At 43.0% G+C, this 16,161-nt stretch overlaps 1 protein-coding gene and 2 non-coding genes across 3 annotated transcripts; all 3 read right to left on the bottom strand.

Moving 5' to 3' along the window:
* Positions 1–1,506: 1,506 nt before the first annotated feature.
* Positions 1,507–8,927, bottom strand: LOC118291012 (glycine--tRNA ligase). Its single transcript, XM_035618867.2, has 17 exons — positions 8,606–8,927; positions 8,049–8,150; positions 7,013–7,115; positions 6,774–6,915; positions 6,338–6,426; positions 5,252–5,328; positions 5,016–5,161; positions 4,784–4,933; positions 4,507–4,669; positions 4,189–4,353; positions 3,994–4,101; positions 3,746–3,891; positions 3,547–3,632; positions 3,341–3,450; positions 2,790–2,883; positions 2,490–2,680; positions 1,507–2,024 (listed from the first exon to the last, which is right to left on the bottom strand). Exons 1-17 carry the CDS (start codon positions 8,861–8,863, stop codon positions 1,899–1,901), a joined length of 2,256 nt encoding a protein of 751 aa, XP_035474760.1. The 5' UTR covers positions 8,864–8,927; the 3' UTR covers positions 1,507–1,898.
* LOC118291568 lies at positions 5,473–5,608 on the bottom strand. Its single transcript, XR_004786710.1, has one exon. It is a non-coding gene; the product is annotated as a small nucleolar RNA SNORA84 (small nucleolar RNA).
* On the bottom strand, positions 6,509–6,644 carry LOC118291567. The gene has a single exon (XR_004786709.1). It is a non-coding gene; the product is annotated as a small nucleolar RNA SNORA84 (small nucleolar RNA).
* Positions 8,928–16,161: the final 7,234 nt, after the last annotated feature.

Genomic DNA, 16,161 nt, shown 5'->3' with positions numbered 1-16,161 from the left:
GGCCAGAGTGTCTTTACAGACACTTTGTCCTGTTGTTAGTTTAGCTATGGTATTGAAATAATTAGTCCATGCCCACATTTTGACAGGGTAAATCTAGAATTACCGCCCTGTGGTTGTATGCCGTGTCAGTCTGCACAAACTTTTAAATCTTCAATTTTCCATACTCATATCTCATGCACTCGTTGACTTAAAAGGAATGTCGCCCTTGAGCTTGACCGTTGAAATCTTAACAGTTAATCAGTGAGTAAAGGTGAACATTTGTGCCTAATTTGAAAGGTTATCTTTCCATGCATACTGAACCCTGCGTTCCATTATAACTCAGAACTCGGATCTCCGAACCCATAAAGTTGGCGTGGTGATTTCCCCCCCCCACCTCCTAAATTGGGTGTTTCTGTTTAATACCAGGTTGCTAATTCCGAGTTATAGTGGAACGATAAACCTGACTTCCGAGCTCTGAGGTATAATGGAACGCAGGGTGAGACGTTCAAAAGGCAAATATCCCAGCGAGCTTGACCTTTGACCAGCAAATTCATCTGGCCATCTTTGACTCCAAAGTGAACGTCTGTACCAAGTTTTGAAGGAATTTCCTGAAGACGTTATTGAGATTTCGTGTTCACAAGAACGGGGCAGATGGACAACCTGCAAACATAAAACATATCTGTTTAATTCTGAAGATCTAATTATTGAATATTTACTCAATTCTGTACCCATGCTGTTTTCATCAAAATATTCTCAACCTCATTCATGTCCAGGGCTGGACGCTGTCAGGAGACAGTCTTGTATCTCGCATAGTGAAGGAGGAGGTTTATGGTCTTGCTATGGTCTTCCTCCCAAAGCCCCCTGTTAATGATGAGCCATCCATCGCCAGCTCCTGGACATTTCCCAAACCTTTTTCGTTACAGTTGAGTCTTTAATGCCAGTATCTCTTTTGATAGGTTGTACTCAAATTATTATTCATCCATAACCTAAAACTCCGCAACTGGTCATTTTCCGGAGTTTGCTGTTCACATATAACGCAGCACGAGATTGTCAAGGGTCAGACGAGTTCAAAACAGTAGAAATTTTTTAAAAAAACATCCAAAATATTCTGCGGTTTCTGTGTAGAGCAGCAGGTTTTTGTTTACAATCATCAACGTGCTCACTCACTCCCTGTGAATTTTCTGGATATGCTAACACGGGCTCACTGTCGAGAATTCTCCGGCAAATTTCACAAGGGATCTGTCAGATAAAGTTCCGGACAATGTTCCTGCAGCATTTGCATTTCTTATATTCAGCCCCTCAGGAGAAGTTCAGGAAAATGTCCGGACCTCAGTGCATGTCTGGAAGCAGTAGAGTAATAATTTAACTCCTTCATGTCATGTTTCAAAGCCTCTCCCCTCATCTTGTTGTGCTGCTGTTGGGGATCAAGAGCACAGCAGTGTGACAGGGACCCCCGGACCTTAGTGTTTGTACATTGTCCTGTGAACGTTTGACACCTTGATAGAAAACATTAGCTATAAGCCCATGTCCAGTAAGTGCTGGCTGTTTTTATTGAAATGGTTAAACATCTCAATATGCCTGTAAAGTGAAATGGTGGAAGCCTTGTTCCACTGCGCACCCGAATCAACCCGGTTCCATTTTCTCCCTTTTAAAACATATTGACAATGTCATACATAGATGAAACGTTGCTCCTCGAGGAAACAACAGTCCTGTGCAAGCTATTTCTCCACAAGGTAGATATGATGAATACATGACATTTTTTGTAGTGATTGCAGTGGTGTAGAACACAAGGAGGGCTCGGTGCACCACTATTGCTTATCACAATACAGTCGCAACATATTCTTCCTAGTGATGCATATGCAACAAGTCTGTGGATTTTCATGGGGGGGGGGGGGGGGGCGGCGGCAGACGAACGAGCTTTACTCTTCAACTGTGTCCTTCTTGCTCGTCTCTTGTCCTTCGAAGATCGGATACTTGCTCTCCACCTCTGCCCAGGTCAGTGTGCCGTTGGCCAAATCCCGAACGATCACAGGCAGCTCGCTGACCTGCAGAGAGAAGGGACCGTTTACTTTGTTGTGTTTAAAAAGGCTTGCGGAACTGAGATGTTGCTGTGTGAAATGAAAAAGGTTTGAAGCAATGTCAAGCACTTCACCAGGGAATGCTTTTAATAAACAGTGGAAAGGAGCAGAACATGTAGAAACACACTGACTACATTGTGTGATGCCTATTCATTTGACACACGTGGCACAAAACAGACAGAAAAAAAAACATAGTGCAGAAGCCACAATGTGAGGAATGACACTGTCATTATGCCACTCGTGTTGCCTTTTTTCACCTTTCTACACAGGATTCAAAGTGAAAGCAGTCACTTTTTAGTGACTCGTGTTTTGGGAGCACTCAGATCTCAGAAAACGTAATCACTTCAGGTCCACAAGTTAAACAAAGAGATGGACTTAGTCAAAAAAACATTTTTCACTTTTCTTTTGTAATCAAGGCAACGGTTGCTGTACCTCAGCCCTTATCTGCCTCATGGAGTCTCGGTCTCTCAGAGTGGCCGTGTGAGGCGTTTTGTTCACGGTGTCGAAGTCGATGGTGATGCCAAACGCCACCCCGATCTCGTCTGTCCTGGCGTAGCGCCGCCCGATGGATCCCGAGGAGTCGTCCACCTTGTGAGACACGCTGTTCTTGGTCATTGCCTCAGCTAAGAGGGAGGAGGAGGAAAGAAAAAGTTAACCACGACTGCGGAACATACTATTTCTCCTCTTCAGATAAAAATAGAAGATGCACGATATCATTAAGCGGGTACTTACACAATTCCTTCACAAAGGGCACGAATTCCTGGTTTTGACTCAGAGGCAGGACCGAACATTTGTATGGAGCAACGGTAGCTGGGAAGCTGAAGTACTGTCGAAGAGAAAACAAATGGTCATTACAGATACAAGCTTGATTTATTGGAGATGTGATTTGCCAGTTGTGAGCTGTCAGTTTTCATTAAAACTGTGACCTCTGTTATCTGTAAGGTCATAAAGCCACAGGAAAAGCAAAGCACACCTCGTAATAACAATGTTTCTTTTCCTGAAAGCTGAACCTGAGTTATGTCTCACATTAATCACATAATAACATTTTTTTTTTAAAATCTATGCATTCCGTTTGCTCATAAATGGCTTTCACCTTGATGTTACGAAAGAAACAAGCTCTTAAACACAGTGCCATTAAAATGACATTTAAAAATTGTAAAGTGGTGTTAACTGGCACAGTTAACACCGCCTCGGTGAGGCTTGCGACAAGCAACAAAAGAGTTCAATTTGTGCCTTGAATTGAAACAAAATTTTGTAATATGAATAGTCATCGATCTACTTACTGTTCTTTGTTCGTCGCCTTCCCTGATTTGGAATGTGTGCTCGAAGATGGTGTACATAATCCTGCCGATGCCAAAGGACGGCTCGATGACGTTTGGAACCACTTCCTCCACTGCGGAACGACCGACACAAGCACAAGTTACAGGAGTCGTCACTCAGGTTTCCAAACATAAATCTTCCTTGTGTCTTTTTATTGAGTTGCTCTCACCATGCAGAGTCTTCTGGAAGCGCTTCACGCTGACCATGTCCTTTGTGAGTTTGAATGTCTTGCCCTCCGTCTCGACGGTGAACTCTCTGTGGGGTGAAAGCGAGGCACTGGCTGCTTTTAAAATTACAAAAACATGAGGGGTTCGTCACATGCGATTATTGCCCGATGGGTCTGACTGCCTGCCTTTAAACGCACTCACCCAGTCTCATTGAGAAGCTGCTCCTGCTCTGTAACGAAGCATTCGTCACACATGGACAAATACTCCATGACTATCTTGGCGTCCTTCTTATACGCCTTACCGATGGCTCCTTTGTTGGTTTCAAACTGGACGACGTTTACAACTTTGTGTGGAGGAATTAAGGAGAATGACTGAAGAACATCAACGCATCTGAGTGCTTAGGCTTTCTTGGGTGTGTGATTAAGATAATTGCTGCAATTTAAGGATATGGGTTCTTTAAGAGGCTTCTCAGCCACCAGAGGGACCTTTGTGGCCCGTGCGTGGCATTGCAGATCAAAACAAGACCGGTCTGCGCACCCCACAATCTCGATCCAGCCCTGCAAGAAGGGACAGAGCGTTACTCCGAGGAACAGTGTGTGACCATCCTTATAAGCTCAGGGAAAAAAACCTGCAGTTTGACATACATATGAGGTTTTGGTTTCGGCGTCCCAGCAGTCACAGGCGTAGTGAGCCATCTCGTTGTCCATGTGCTGTCGGAAACGCAGCTTTTCTTTGGCGATACCAACTTTAGTAAGGTAGAGGTAGATCCTCCCGATGAAATATCCCAGGACGGAGTTGTTGATCACTCCCTGCATGAGAAAGATCAAAAAGAGAAAATTGAATCTTGAACATCAGTTTGACAGAATACTGGACCTTGAGTTAAGACTACTCTTTGTCAAATTTTTTATTTTTTTTTTGACAGTTTTTGATCTTATGACAGTTAAGAGAAGGATTTCTCCCACCTGCTCCACAGCATCTCCCAGCTTCATGATCTGTGCAGACTGCCCGCTGGTCTGGGCCTTAGAGGAGTACAGGATGATGTCCAGGTCGGCCACACTGGGGAATTTAGGGTGGACCTTCTCATTGGGGTCCACAAAGTGCTCGATCTCAGCCATGGTGAACTCTCTGCATGGAGAGAGGTTGCATTCCAGTTTAATCTCTAAAACCACTGTCTTCAAGGACAGAGACAAAATGTGCAACAAATTTAAAAAAAGGCAGTTGAACCAGAACACGGCTCACCTGACACGGATGAGTCCAGAGCGAGGAGAGATTTCGTTCCTGAAGGAGTTTCCTATCTGAGCAGCAGCGAAGGGCAGCTTTCCCTGGTTGAACTCCAAAAGGCGCTTGAAGTTGAGGAAGATTCCCTGAGCGGTTTCAGGCCGCAGATAGCTGCAGGCGAAAACGGGGATTAGAACAACTCAATAAGAAGTTACAAATTTGAGAATATTTAATAAAGATGATGGCATTTCACCCTGGCATATTCCCCCCCGGTCCAATGGACGTCTGAAACATCAGGTTGAAGGAAATAGGAGGGGTGAGGTCATTTCCTGTGGTGGGGGACTTGACGTTGTATTTCACAAACAGGTCAGTCAATTCTTGTTGAGTGTAGTTATCCATCTGAAATGGATGAAAAAGAAAACTGTGAATCATCAGTAGCTTTTCCACAAAACCACGCAAACTAAGCATTTGCATTCAGTTAATATTGACCTGAGTGATGACCTCCTCCATCTCTGCCTTCTTCTCTGCCGCACACTTCTTATCAGACATCAGCTTCTGGAGATGGGCTGTGGGATTCAAACGTGAAAACATTATTGTCTAAATAGAAAGGAACTCAGTAGAATGCGCACCTCTGCCAAAGCCCAACAGTTGTTAAATTCAATCTCCCCCTCGCCAATCTAGGGGGGAGGTGAATATTTGATTCTGGTCAACAATGTATCTGCAGCCGGGCTACGGAAAGCTGCTATAGTGACAGTTCCCATGCATAAAACGGCAGATTCAATATGCGCCTGTTTTATAAAAACCCACAGTTCAGCACTTTGGAGCAGACTCTGGGAACCACCAGGCGTTCTGTTCATACACGATTGATAATCAAAAACAGTTTTAACACCCATAGATGTGATATGAAAAGCAAATGATTAAATCAATCTAGATGCACCTAATTTTGAAACAATCACAGATATCAGTCCCTTAAATATGCCATATTTTTAACATCACCATCCATGAATCCCTAGGAAACGACCAATCTCGCAGTGTTTGAGAAAACATGTCCCATCCTGCCACCAAGTTTCGTGGAAACTGGTTCTGAAGTTTTTGCGTAATCCTGCTGATAAATTAACTAACAAACAAACGGGGCAAAATGTCACAGGTATCACAGAACAATTTTCCATTTTCACGAAAGGATTTTTCTTTTAGCAATTGGGACAGTTTGTCTCGAAGTCTTTCAGAGACAGACGTGTTCTCCCTAGAGCTTTTTGGCACAGCCCCAGCCTCGGATCCTAGCGGCTTATATTGCTAAGAAGGCCCCGTGTGATTTCTGCTGGTCCAGCCACTTCCCTTCTCCCTCAGGCACAACAGTGATACTGAAAAACTAGCCAATCAACGGCAGCCAATGTTTCGACTGTTTCCGCTGCCTCCCTCTGCAGAATTCCAGGGATAATATGTAAGAAAAAAAGTACAACGCCTTTTGCTGCAGGTGCTTTTAGGACTATTAATCTTTAGTTTACACAGCAGTGGAAGCCAAGTCTCTAAATATACTCGAGAAAAGCGTACAGGCAGATTTTACACAAAGCTCACCTTTGAGGAGGTGGTCAGCCCTGAAGCATTCACCATTCTTCACGTCTTTCACCATGTAGTCAGCAAATTTGTCCACATGCCCTGACGTCCTGGTGAAATAATAGTGAAACAAACAGGGAATTAGATGCACCATGGGGGGGGGGGGGGGGCCGCGTATTTGATCCTGGTCACCAATGTATCTGCAGCCGGGCTATGGAAAGCTGCTATAGTGACAGTTCCCATGCATAAAACTGCAGAATCAATATGCGCCTGTTTTATAAAAACCCACAGTTCAGCACTTTGCAGCAGACTCTGGGAACCACCAGGCATTCTGTTCATACACAATTGATAACCAAAAACTGTTTTAACACCCATAGAAGATGTTATATACAAAGGAAAGGATTACGCATTTATGTAGGTCAAAAAAACATTACATTACGACAGACGGTGCACATACTTGAGGACAGGCTCAGGGGTGAGCATGGTGCAGTCGATCTCCAGGATCTGCTCCTCCTGGATGAAGTGCTGCCTCCAGGCCTGCAGGATGTTGTTCTTCAGGGCGCAGCCCACGGGTCCGAAGTCGTACAGGCCGCTCACACCTAAGAGGAATCACTGCATGGTAACAAAATGCTTACAGACTACGAGCACACAACAAGCGAAACCTTTGTCACCGCTATTAGCTGTCCAAAATCTCACCTCCGTAGATGGCGAAGGCCTGGTCATAGAAGAATCTCCTCTTAAGAGTATCCTCCATCTTGGTTCTGTCAACGATGTCATCTTTGGGTTGTAATGACAGTTCCTGAAATCAAACCAATGTTCAAACCTAAACCATTATGCTGTCAAAGTGCAGAGAAAATAAATTTAGGCTTAAGAGTTTACAGTTTCAGAAAAGACGGAGCATAGAAGGTAAATCTTATCCATTTTCTATTTTTACATAAATTAGAATTACTACATTTCAACATCCATCTTTAAGCGCTACAACAAGTTTTTCTACCACACGAGCATGATTTTCATTTAACAAGTGGAGGGGACTCAGTATATCATTTGTGACCTCTTTTTTAAAATTCCGTCACGTAAATTAATCTTTAATTTGGTCCGGTTTGTTTGTTTGTTAGCAGGATTACTCAAAAAGTTATGGAAGGTTTTGCATTAAAACTTTTTTATCAAGGATAGGTCTCGACCATAGTAACAGCTTATTCAGTTTTTGGGAGGGATCCAGATCGGCATCTGGAGCCAAGAACGATTTTTCAAGGATTGCGAGATGCAGCAAAACTTGACATTTTCAGTCATACATTCACAAATACATAATGACAAATATGTGGGGTCGGACGGGAGATGGGAATGCAAGTTTTGGGTGAGACTGTGTGGGCTTGTTAAAACCTTGGTGGATGTCTGCACTCTCTACGGGATCTTTTTACATATAGTTTTTGGAAAAGGTCCAACGTTTGAAAAAGGAAATAGCAATATCACAAAGGTGATGTCAGACAAATATCTTGGTCTGTTGTCAACGTTGTGGACTGGTGAATGGGGAACAAAAGCTTTGGGCACACCTCCCTGATTTGGAAACATCGATGATTGTTGACGGGACTGCAAATTATATTCAATGTCTTTATGATTCTACGACAAATGGTGCACCGCTTTGCAGGGGATCGTGATGATTTCTGATTCATGGAGAAGACTGCATCAAATTCTGCTCAAATTCATCAGATCGCCTGCATTTCAATCCGCTCACCTTGGCCTCCAGAGTTCTCTTCCTCGCCTTCAGCTCGGCCACAGCTCTGGTGACATCCACGTCGGGGACACCCTCCTGTTTCATTTGGCGAACCAGGTCCCCCTACAAAACACAGAGAGGTGGCTTCACATCTCCACACATTTAAAAAAATAAATAAATAAATAAACCTCGAGCAGACTAAAGCCACTCAACTCAGGTCTGGGCATGCTAACAAAGCCATCAGCTGGTTGTTGTGGTTGTTGATTTTTCTCGTTTTGGCAGCAGGGTTAACTTTGCCTCCCCTTTTCTTAACCCCACCCTGCTCACGAATGTCTGCAGCGGCAGCGGCAGCAGCAGCAGCGGCGCACTGAAACGTGGCAAAGGGGCGCAGGCATGATTGTCAGCTACCGTTAGCATGTAGCTAGCAACAATGACTATTCTCATTCATTGACAGCTTTGTGAAGCAGCCGGCGAGTTAGCCGGTTAGCTAACGGGCGGCACGCGACCGAGGCGACGCGCTCATATCGAACCGAACTCGGCTCGTGTCGGCTCGAGAGTGCGGGAGAAGCGGGCGCTACCTGCTCCTTGACCGCGAGCCTCAGAGGGGCGAGGATCTCCTCGATGTTGCCGTCCATGGTTTGTCCTTCCGCCAGCTGCAGCCACAGGCTTCTCTCCTTCTTCTTCTTCTGGCGCAAGCAGACCGACGTCGAAAACGGCCTGTTCTGGGGCGGGTAGCGGAGCGACTGGCGAACGAACCGGACCGTGGACGCCGGGCGGAGGGGGGGGGTCACAGTGCTGGTCCTCAGCAGTGCCGACGCTGCGCTACGCAGAAGCATGGACCGCGGTGAATGCGAGGAGAAGAGAATGATGAAATCACAGGAAAATAAGTAAACGCCGCTTCCGCTCCGGCCGCCGCACTTTCGCTATACTCCACCACTCCACGGGCACTTTGTCAGTAGCGGCAGATTCGTCACGAACGTTAACCCGAACCATTTGGCTGTTTTAAAATCAATATTTTGTCATTTTATCTAAGGGAAAGAAAAGAAACGTTCATGGTAAGTCAAAAATAACGACACATTGTGTTTATATAAATATATAAAGTAAAAAACACAAGTGTGATTCCAAAATATATGTATAAAAGGACTTACAAGCACGGAATTATGACTTACTTTCTCATTGGTTGGACTAGGAATCCTTCCTTTACTAATTGTTATATTTTCTGTTTTTATCGAAACGTTATGTCTCTGTTCTGACTCGCCTTGTGTATTTTTGCCTCATCCCTGTCTTATCCTTTTTCCTAAGTCAAATTTTGCTCAGTGTTGGTTTGAATACAAACTGTAGTATTGTGCGGACAGCTGTCTTTCCGGAAAAAGTGATCATGCTACGGACAAGAGAAAACAATAACTTTTCCTGTGATGAATCAGTTGAGAAGAAATCCAGACACAGTGAACTCTTGTATACATGTACAAGGTTTATTTATTTAAACCTTCATATAATACAACTTGTCAGACCACATCATTATGGTACTTCTTAATTTGCACCTGGTAGGTAAGTGATCTATCTATTATCTATTTCTGTGATTCAGCAACACATGTTTGACACTCAAAGTGTTGTGCAGTCATTCCGTTCCGCACGCATTGATCTGATTTTTCAAAAGTCTGAACATCTTTTTCAAAGGTCAGAAAATGTAGCAGCCTTCCTGTTGTTCAGCTTTCTTCCAAAAAGAAATGCTTCAGATGTCGTTGAAATCACTGCAATAAGCTCTTTTTTGTGATATCTGCGCCATATAATTCCTTTACCAAGCAAAGCATTTTGCTAAAGACAAAGAGTCAGTCATTTGTTCCGCATGATAAATCCTGAACACTTCATGTATCCATACAGTTCAAATCCAATAATCTCAGCCTTATTACCACCTGTCCTGTACGATTTCAATCATTTTAAACAAAGATGGAGAGATTTCCTGATATGGATGATGGCTGGTTTCTCATGGTCTTGTAGAGACCAGCTTGTCAGAGTCTTTTTGTGAGCTGCTTGACAGCAAACAGCCTACAGCTCAAGTGAACATGTTGGATTATAGACTATTTATCAGTTTCACGGTGGAGCAAATTCCATTGATCCAATATTCCTTTGCCCACAGATGTCAAAAATCTGCTTACATGTGGCACTCAGTAGAGCACTTCCCCACCAATGCACATCAGTCACCTAATGAAGCCCCTTTTTAAATGTGCTACATCCAGATATTTATTTGGAACCACAACAAAATGCCAATCATATATATCAGTCCCCCATACATATGCCTGAATTCTTTCATCAAAATATTATGTGCTATTTCTTGGCCAATGTTCCATCCTCCCACTAAGGTTTGTGGAAATCCGTTCAGTAGTTATTTGCGTAAACCTGCTGACAAACAAACGAAAAGACCAACGAACGGGGTTGAAAACATAACCTCCTTGGCGGAGGTAAAAAAACAAATTTGAAGTATCATTATACACACAATGCATAGTTATGAGTTTAGGCCATTTACATTTAAAGAATTAGAGCAATCAAATAGAAAATTAATGAGTTTATGATTGAATTCTAATATAATATTTTGATTACACTGCAAAATTAACATATTATTGTTGATTCAGCTCATTGAGGATTTAGTTTGAAGTGTTGTTTAATAATATTGAATTGTTGAAGCAGTTTTAGTTAAGTGTGTATAATAACCCTACAACTTAATGTAAGTTATTTCATCTTTTTTTTGTTGTTTGCCAAATGTGTCCACGTTATGAAAAAGAAGCTCTTGAAAATGTCCTCTTGCAGTTGCGACCATAAGGTGGTGCCACAGACAAACAAATCCTTTACTGCGAGGAAGCCAAAAATTCCACAAAAACATCAGCAGTGAATGTCCAACTATACGGCATTTGACTGATTTGGTTTTTTTTTTTACAAAGAGTGGTCTGAGGGAGCTCTTGAACTCTAATATTAAAAAGTGATCGTGACAGTAAATCTGGTGTTCATATTTTTTATGCTTTAAAAGGTTGCATTCCGAGTCTGTCGCCGTTAGACAACAACTGACATGATTTTTCAGTTATTAAGATTACGCTCAGAGCATCTTGACACCGTGTGCTAGCAGGTTATAGTCACCTTTACACCTGTTATTACTGTTTTACTGTCTGATGTCGACTTTATTGTTTTTGTCCTTTAATCCGTGTCCCTTTACAGGCCCCACCATGTCAGTGCTTTTGTGGGGAGGACCTCGGAGGCTCACCAGCATGAGGAAATACAGAGAAAGAGGCCCATGCAGAGGAAGCGGATTATGCGATTCCAGTTCCTCACTGAACTACACCCACGTCCATAAAACATTCATGGACCCACATTCTGACAAGCACGCCAGACGTGTTTGAAGGCGGTGAGAAGAATATTATATGTGTCCCATCAAAGGTAATATCTAGACCACATTTATTTTAATTATTCACCAACAGAAATATGCTGTGCCCCTCGATTCCCGCACAGAGAGAAATGTCAGAGGCCAACAGCGTTTAATGTCGAATGATCAAGAAGTGAAGACTGCAGCGTCCGGTCTGGTGTCTGAAGGTAGTGTGTATGAGTATGATCTGTGGATCGCACCGCTCCCCTTTACCAGCAACACTGATAGGAAGTGTTATGTGACCTGCAGCTGTAATTTTTTTGAAGGGTGATTGTCTGTGACCCCAGATAAGTTCACGTCCTTCGCTCCCGCAAACAGTAATTCTGGGCTGACTCCTGCTGACTTCAGCTTATGATCAACCTTGGTGTAACAATTTTGTAGACGTGAGATCAACTGGGTTTGATAACTAAAAGAGAGCGCCGACAACTCCGGGTAATATTTACACAAATACTTAGAAGTTCAAGCTACTATGGTACCCATTTCTAATATGTAACCCTTTACAAACGTTTGTAAGGTGATCCCACTCGTGTTAAACAGTTGTTGTGTGTTACAGTCCACAACTCACCTGTAAAGCATACTATTATTGGAACTATGTGTTGTATTGTTTGATTCATTTTAATGTTATTTATGTCTTCTAGGTTTGTATGTTGGGAACATTATGAAGCGATGGGCCAGACAATCAAAACCATGAGCTGGCACGCTGCGTCCATTCCATAGACTGTATATAAACATCTACGAGCACGTGACGTCACCCATTGGTTTCTGCAGGCCGGTTTTGAAGCCCAAAGTGGGCGGTTCCGCAGCGGCTCAGCCGTCGCCATCTTGGCAGGGCCTGATACCTGGTTTACCCGGCTAATCCAAATATGGACATAGAGGTGCGCCAAATGCACACCGGTCGCTGAAACGTGCCCACCTACGTCGAGGCTTCCCAGTTAACTGACGCTAAGGAGCTAAGCTAATAAGCTAGGCTAAGTGCGAGCCGGCTAGTGCCGCGGCCCCGAGGCTGCACCGGGTCGGTACTGACTGCGGTAACGTGAGCTCCGGTACCAGTCGTCCCAGCCAACGTTACATGTGGTAAGTAAAACTGGAACTATAAAACAACATTTGAAATAAATATTTGTTACTGAAATTTTTTTTTTAATTATTTGTATTATTGGTAGTTTGCACCACTATATTTTGATTCTAATAAATTAAAACAAACGTTAACTAAACAGAAGTTACGTTTGGTGGTTAGTGTTCTTAGCATACAGTAAAGGTTTTATTAAAACTGGCTTGTAGTCTTAGTTATAATTGTTGTTTACTTATTTATTTTGGCCTTAAGGGACATAAACATACACCAAACAAGGAAACAGAAAAAAACATAATTCCCCACACCACAGTTGTAAACATTGCACAGATCAAGTTTTCACACTGACAGAAGTCCGTGGTAGTCAACCTTACCTGTACTGCTATAGACATTACTGTATCAGCTGTTACTGCTTGCACAGGCCCAGTCTGTATATTAATATGTTCTATAATTTTAATATTGGCCACGTTTTTGTGTTTTGTACCTTCACTAAAAATAAATTTGAGAGTTAATCTATAACTTCTGGTTCTGGCTCATAAATTATGTTTATATTTGAACTCTTTTTTGTCTTTAATACTGACTGAATATGTAAGATTTTACATTCAAATCTGACTATTAATTGACAAATAACTCCTACACTACAGATAAAACCTTAAGCAATAACAGGTTTGTGTGATTTAAATATATTTTAAAAGAAGAACAGAGTGATTCATTTTTCTTCTTTGCTGTTGGAGACAGAACATGGTCAGCACAGTGGAGTCCTTCAGGCAGGTCCTTACCTAACAACAATGACAAGACACAAATAAAAAATAGTAAGACAAGTTTGTAAATAAAGAGATTTGTGTGCTTGTGTTCTGTAGATATTCAACTGTATTTTAATGTAGTTTTAGATTTAACAGTGTTCTATCAGTGAATGTACAGTACAGTTTGTATAGACTATTTAAATGTTATCAAAGTGTACGGGCACCGTAGGATCATGTTCTGTTCTCATTAAGTTATTCACAAAACATATGTGGACCTTGGGTCAGTGCTGAAGTGATGAGGCAGTTCAGTTCTGCCTCATGTTGACTTTCCACTGGTCCAGTCTGTCTGGATCATCTGGAGGAAAACTACACAGACAAACCTCGTGACGTGCGATCACAACAAGTCTTTTTCTGCATCCTAATTATCTATCGTGTCGGTTTTAGTAAAAAATATGAATCAAACTTCTTGTGTTCTTTTGTTTCATTTTAAGTTACCATGCGCAATAAAAAAAACTCCATCACAACCCAGAACACAGCGCCTCCTCTACGTTCACGGTATCTTCTGAAACAATGCTGATATGTGACATGAACACTTGTGTCACAAACACCTTAATAATCCTTGACGGTTGGATTAATGTTCCGTTAACATTGCATTGCTCGTATGGCACATTTAACGTGGTGGACCATATTTTCCAACGATTGTTTACCGGCTCATGTCGTGTCATGTCGTGTTGGTCCCGCTCGCCTCGTCAGCAGAGCCTGAGTCTCGCTCCAGGCTAACCCCAGGCTAGCTGGCTGATGAGCGCTTTAGCGAGCTAGGCTAACAAACCAGGTACCGAGCGCAGACACCGACACCTGCTAATGACTGCAAACACAGAACAACACCATCATTTAACTTACCGAAACAACAGGAGTACAAGCTTCCTGGACTTCTCTGTTGGGACGACTGACCGCAGAGCAGGCGGATTATTCATCCGGTAGTAGCTGGAAATGTTCTCCGCAAGCCTCCGGCACGGCGGTCGAGAAGTCCCGTTCACCGACCGGGGATTAGCTCAGGTGACACCTAGCTGCCAGCGGCTAGCTGCCACCGAGCGACGAGCAAACAGCGGCGTCACCTGTCACTCACATGTAAACATGTTTAATTATACTGTACAGTTGGACATTTTAACATGGGGCTCTATGGGGATTTGCTCCTTTCTGAATCCAGCCTCAAGCGGGCATCTAGTGAACTGCAGTTTATAACACTTCCGCATAGGCTTCATTTCTCAGCCTCAGAGTTGGCCCCTTGGTCCATTCACATAAAGGTAGTCGTGTTTATATATAAGATATATAGATATCTGACAACATCAGCTTTAAATATCTCAGGAGTGTCCTCCAATTAATATGGGCTATTTATCATTCATTTGTCATTGGCTTACTGATCTATAAAGCGTTAAATTATCTGTTAACCACCGATAAAGCCACTGATAACAATTTCTACCCCGCTATGTAATCATAAAGAACCGAGTGCCATTGTGGGTTTTTTAAGTATGTACAATCTGATCTCTGGTTATTGTCATTGATTATGCTATGCCTCTGACATTTACCCAACGCTGACAAATCAGACAGAAATCTTTCTGTAAAACATATTTTTTCCCCCCTCCACTTCCTCCTCTTTTCCTCCGTGTGAAGTAACCGATCTGCGGTTACACACACTCGCCATGTCATCAGATTTCAAGTGACCGTACAAGCTTCGCAGACACAAGTTATCTGACACTGACTGTCAAGTGCTGAGAAGAGATTGTGGTTGTTCAGAGTGGCTCGGGGACCCGTGTGTCCTGTGTCGATTGGACACATACACATTATTGTAAACATCAGAGACGGAGCCACTGACACACACTGAGGATCAGTTTGGCTCCGGAGATTACATACTAATTATGGGCAGCATCAACAGATGACAGCCTGCACTTAGTGCTGTGTTGTCGTCCCGTTCCGTTATGCCGTCATGCACTTGTCTGTCAGGGGGGGTCATTCAGGGCTGCGTGGGCCTCGGCTCCACTGAATTGACAGCGAAGGTGAAGAGGGACAAACACATTCGGACACGTCACTGCTGGAAATGGACCAGAAAACCACTTAATCTCCCTCGCTGTTATTCTTAGGTCCACCAAAGCTGAAACGGCACAAGTGATGTTTGTTTATCGGCGCGCGTGCAGGGTGTGGATCTCTGTCGCACGGGAGGATATTAGATCGAGGTGGCAGGCTACATGATGTAAACAACAGATTAAAAGGGTCACTCCGCTGAAACGTGCTCATTCTGTAAAGGTTATTCATCAATGGTGAGAACTTCCGAGGAGGAGCTTTGCCAAGGTCTAAGAAAAATAACCCTGATGATGTCAGCAGGGTTATCTCACAGTTTGGGTCTGGACACTTTTCATTTTTATGCCAACTTACTGCATGAAGTAAAAAAAAAAAAAGAGGTGGCTTCTTACTACGAAGATTCAGGCTAAAAGATGCTCTTGAACTGCGTTGTAGGACATGTAGGATTAAGGAATTCAGGAGTTTGATCCATAAAGTCACACACTACCATCACAAACAAACAAAAATGCCTGCCTGCGTCATGACATAGTGTTGATTAAAGGGCGGATTCGATTTTTAACATCCTGAGGGGGAGTTTAAACGCTTTCGAATTACACATACATTTCACATTGGGAATTTTTAAAAAGCCTGGCCCCAATACTTTTTTGTGACAAAATTGTTGCATTTGACCAATTGAAGCCAGAAATATGAATTAAGTGAAAAGGGTTTTTGGTAAACATTACAGTGCTGGCACTGAAACTGCAGCACGTGGGAAATGGGGGAGGTCATATTTACCCTATCACCTTTTTTTTAAGAATGATATACATGTATGTAGAAAATGTGGGTGAGAAATAGACA

Source organism: Scophthalmus maximus, chromosome 21, assembly GCF_022379125.1.
Source record: "Scophthalmus maximus strain ysfricsl-2021 chromosome 21, ASM2237912v1, whole genome shotgun sequence".
In the NCBI taxonomy this organism is placed as follows: domain Eukaryota; kingdom Metazoa; phylum Chordata; class Actinopteri; order Pleuronectiformes; family Scophthalmidae; genus Scophthalmus; species Scophthalmus maximus.
This window is presented reverse-complemented; position numbering and strand designations above follow the sequence as displayed.